The 5,000-nt window shown below is 42.1% G+C and overlaps 1 protein-coding gene across 2 annotated transcripts in view; it reads right to left on the bottom strand.

Moving 5' to 3' along the window:
- LOC122262922 (Adenylate cyclase 3) overlaps nt 1–5,000 on the bottom strand; it is a 278,836-nt gene that overhangs the window by 46,670 nt on the left and 227,166 nt on the right. For both annotated transcript variants that reach the window (XM_086547495.1, XM_086547494.1), the window contains exon 8: nt 749–887. In XM_086547495.1, coding sequence (XP_086403621.1) covers nt 749–887 — 139 coding nt within the window. The remainder of the gene's footprint in view (nt 1–748; nt 888–5,000) is intronic.

The raw sequence follows: 5,000 nt of genomic DNA, 5'->3' as shown, positions 1-5,000 counted from the left end.
TCATTGTTTTTTATGAAAAACTTGAAAGTATAAAAGAGAGATAAATGCAGACAACGGAAAAAACAGAAGTGAGATAGCAGTCTGCACAAACGGAAGTAGTTTCGCATATTGCACGCACTCACGCTGTTTTTCGAAACAGTATGAAAGACAAGTGAATGTGTCAGGGAGTGCCCGCAATTTGTACACTCTTGTTGAGGCCCTTCCCCGCCCCGGCTCTCTCCCGAGGCAACACAGCCATTTCCTCCTCTCAGCGTCCGTGGGAGGAACAGAGCGCGGTCATGACCAGCTCTTCCCCTCCGCTTCCTTTATCCTTTGGTTATACTGAAGCTCCATTTTCCTATTGCAACCATCAAAGCAATTATTTCTTCTCTCTTTCTCTCTCTCTCTCTCTCTTTCTTTCTTTTGCTCTTTCTCCCTTTTCAAGGCAACCTCGCCCGAGAGACTCCGAGCACCATTCTCTCCCTGACTCTTCACTCTCTGTCTCTTTGCTATCCCCTTTCCACCCTCCGTCCTCTCCATCGCCAGGTCCTTCCCGTCTATTTGTTCAGCCAAGAACTGAATTCTCTCTCCAAGAAAGGCAGATGTCTTTTTTACTGAGGTTCCATTAACCTTCCTCCTCGAACGTACTTCCTCCTTTCCTCTTGACTGAGACCCTTCTCCTCTCCGTCCTCCCCTTCCTCCATCGTTCCATTCACCCTCCTCCCCCCTTTCCCTCTTCCCTCCCTTCCTCTCACTCTCCCTGACTCACCGGGCAGAGAACCTTCGAGATGAAGTAGGTCTTGAGTCCTGCCGCCCTCAGCGCGTCCTCACGCTTCTCGCCGAAGGCTGGCTCCACCTCGAACTCGCCGCCGATGTACTGCAAGGTCTTGTTGCTGATGTGCACGCGTCTGCAAGAAACAGGACGAAACATGTTGATTGTTACTGCAAGCAAAAAGAGGACAAAGGCAGGACCTGCAAGGAAGACGGACACCGGAAAATATCCTCCGTCTGCGAGGGATGGATGCTATGCAACGTCTTTTCTTGTGCAGTTGGAGGATGTTGAGAAATGATTCCTTGGGAACAGTAGGATTGAGTGGGAAGGAATCAAGAGAAGGATGCCAGATGCAGAGATCAGCAAGCCTGTTCTGTAATGATAATCAGCACAATGGTAACTAACTTTCCAACGTCTTATACTTTGGCTTCAGTAAATATACCATTTCAGTTCATTTTCCATCTTTCCTTTTCACATTATCCTCCGTAACTTTTCACTTCTGAACTTTCTCCAGTTCCTCTCTTCTCTCTCTTTCCTCCTCCTCGTCCTTCACACGTGGCCTCCGACCTCGTCTTGAAGCTGCCTCTCAACTCCTCTCAGCCTCCCGATGCCAATCTCGCCTCCACTCCGCTCTTCATAGTTCCTTGCTGGATATTGCTTGTTCGAATTGCACGCTTTCTTCCTCTCGTGCATATATCATTTGATTTATTACGGGTTGCATTTGAATGGCACTTCTGCTAGACCTTTTCTTCAGCTCTGTTATCCTTCGTGAATATACACACAGCTTAAGGCTTTGCGTGTTGTTGCATGTTGCAACTGACATGCTCGTCAATGTATCTATTTTATTAGCGCTTTGTACCGACGTAATCTTATCTGATTCATATTTCATCTATCAAAATAAAAAGCTGTTGATTAATAATGTTTGTTGATGAAGCCATCCGTTCACTCCTGGATTTAATTCCCATTACCGAAGAGCCAACACGCCCCGACGCGCCCATGTCCTCTTGCTGCCCGATCACCTACCTAACTGGAGTTATTATTATCATCATGATTTCCCCTTTGGGTTATATACATACATACATACATACATACATACATACATACATACATACATACATACATACATACACACACACATATGTTATATATATATATTATATATATATATATATATATAATATATATATATATATATATATATATATGTATATATACACACACACACATATGTGTACATATATATTATATATATATATATATATATATATATATATATATTTATATATATATATATATATATATATGTGTATTATATATATATATATATATATATATATATATATATATATATATATATATGTATGAATGTATGTATATATAAATATATATATATATATATATATATATATATATATATATATATTATTTATATATATATTTTTATATATATATATATATATATATATAACATATACATACATACATACATACATATATATATATATATATATATATATATATATATATATATACATATATATATATATATTTATATGTATACACACATATATATATATACACACACACACACAAATATGTGTGTATGTGTGTGTGTGTTACTATTGTTATTATAATGATGATGATAATGATGATGATGATGATGATGATGATGATGATGATGATGATGATGATGATGATGATGATGATAATGATAATAATAATGATGATGATGATAACAATAATAGTAATAATCATAATAATGATATTAACGATCCTGTTCATAGTCGTAGTAAGAATCGCAAAGCAGTGATAACGAGTCGCTCCTACGGCGTCCGCCTCGCCCGCCAGAGCCAACCCAGAGGACTTCATCTGAGGCGAGGCAGTAGAGGCGATGGTCGATGCGTTTCGTCCGTGGTTTTCGACCTTAGAGCGCGGCGTAGCAGCTTCTTCTCCCCGACCCACGTGCGAGCCTCGGCCACCTGCGTTTGCCAGCTGGTCAATCAGCTGTTTCCGCCGCTGCCTGTTAGTCTACTACCACCACGCTGCCACCACCACCAACAAAACCATCTGTGACAACCATCGCCTGCCAACACTCGCCTTCCTCTTCCGTCCTTATTTGCCATCTGTCAGCGCGGCCACCTGTTAACGACACCAGCTGCTGCCTAAGCCCCCCCCCCCACAGGCTATTCCACCACCCAATCTTGCCACCATTTACTGCCAACAGCGGCGCTCCCCGCTCTGAAAACGGCCCTGGAAAGTCAACAGAAAAGTCGTGTTCGCTTTTACCAATTCAACTTGGCTTTTGCCGAAACTTTGAGAAAGAAGTTAACATTTCCTTCCAAAAGAAAAGACTTTTTGAAGAATCAAACAAAGAGAATAGTTCAGCATTTACAACGAATTCCAGACAAAAAAAAGAAAAAAGAAAAAAGAGAAAAAAAGAGAGGGCAAAGACCGAGGCACGGAAGTAGAACAGGGAAGAAAAAAACAAGTTCATTCAGACGCAGTAGGGAAACAAGAGAACTGGAGATCGGAAAAGAGATTAAAATAAACAAAACAGAACAAAAAAAAAGATTTGAATAACATCATCAGTGAGGTTCTAAAACGTGTTGCAAACGTGTCTGCGCTTACAAGGAAGGAGACCTCAAGGATGAGAGATCCTGTGTAGGAGGAGGTCTTCAGGATCTCGCCTTCGATGATCAGGACTCCTGGAGGCTGATTATGTGACTACTGGGGGTGGGAAAGTTGGGTGGGGGGGGGGGGGGCAGCACAGCGAGGAATGACGCCCTTGAACACACGCCCGCGGTAAGGGAGGCGACGACTGTAGCAGCGGCGGAGGCGGAGGCGGAGGTAGTGGACTTCATCGGAGGAAAACTTATGTCCGGGAAATATCTCGGCCGCTTCTGTTCCCTTCATGCACATGAGAGCGAGCATATGTACTATGGATATGAGCGTATATACATACATTCAAACACACATTCACACACACACACACACACACACACACACACACACACACACACACACACACACACACACACAAACAAACACACACAACCACACTACACAGAGCATAAAAAAGATGTAATGTGTTCTTAGCCAATTGGTATTTCGCGAAAAACACGGCAAAATTCTCGAAAATTCCCGCGAGCTCGAGACGGCAGCGGCGTTTTAGGAAGATTAAACTGAATGACGTGGAAGCGACGCCGCGCCGTGACAGAGGCAGCGACAAGGAATCGGATCCCGCGTCTCACTCAAACAAACCGATCCTCTTTTGTTTGCCGCGGGGGGTCGGGGGTCGGGGGGGTCGGGGGTGGGTGGGTGATAGTGATGGGGGAAGAGGAGGGGGGAAGGGGGGAGGGGGGGAATTCGTGTACTCCTTCATAGCGTTTCGGGCGTTGCGGGGGGTCGGGGTGGGTGAGTGATGGGGAGGAGCAGAAGTGGGGGAGGGGAGGGGGGGAGAGAGAGATTCGTGTGCTCCTTCGCGGCGTTTCGGGCGTTGCAGGGGGTCGGGGTGGGTGGGTGGGTGAGTGATGGGGAAGGGGGGAGGGGATATACATTCGTGTGCTCCTTCGTGGCGTTTCGGGCGTTGTAGGAAGCTGTCTGCGCCAATCTTGGTGTCTGTTCTCTTTTCTTCGTCTGTTCGGCGAGGGAATCTTCTGTCGGATTCGATCTTGAGATGGAAAGCTATAAAATTAAACAGCTACGGTAGTAATATTAATTATAGTATTGCATTATAGTACAGTACTCTCGTTAATGATATTGATATGAATGATAATGTAATGATATTGATATGAATAGTATGGAAATGTTGATGATAATGTATCGATGACAATAATTACGGTTATCATCGTCACTATGTGAAGGTGATGGTAATAATGACATTTATAATAATGATGTCGATAATGATGATGATAACTGTGATAATCCAATAACAATAACAAAATTGATAGCAGCAAGACAACTATTACCACTTCTACTTACATAAAAACGATGAAAAAACAACAACTTTATTGATAATATTGGTCATAAATTATTGATGAAATAACAAAAATAACAATTATGATAAAAACTCATCATGATAATAATTGTAATAACAACAACAATCATAATCACCAATACACTATACGCAATAATAATCATGATAAAAGACAACGCCAATAATGATAACATAAAACATAATAACAATAACAACAACAATAATAAAGATAAAAATAACAACAATACCAACAATAATGATACGAAACAGCAA

Source organism: Penaeus japonicus, unplaced genomic scaffold (genome assembly GCF_977035675.1).
Source record: "Penaeus japonicus unplaced genomic scaffold, GWHDUDI00000001_assembly GWHDUDI00000019, whole genome shotgun sequence".
NCBI lineage: Eukaryota > Metazoa > Arthropoda > Malacostraca > Decapoda > Penaeidae > Penaeus > Penaeus japonicus.
The sequence above is the reverse complement of the archived record's forward strand: the minus strand, read 5'-3'. Positions and strand labels throughout refer to the sequence as shown.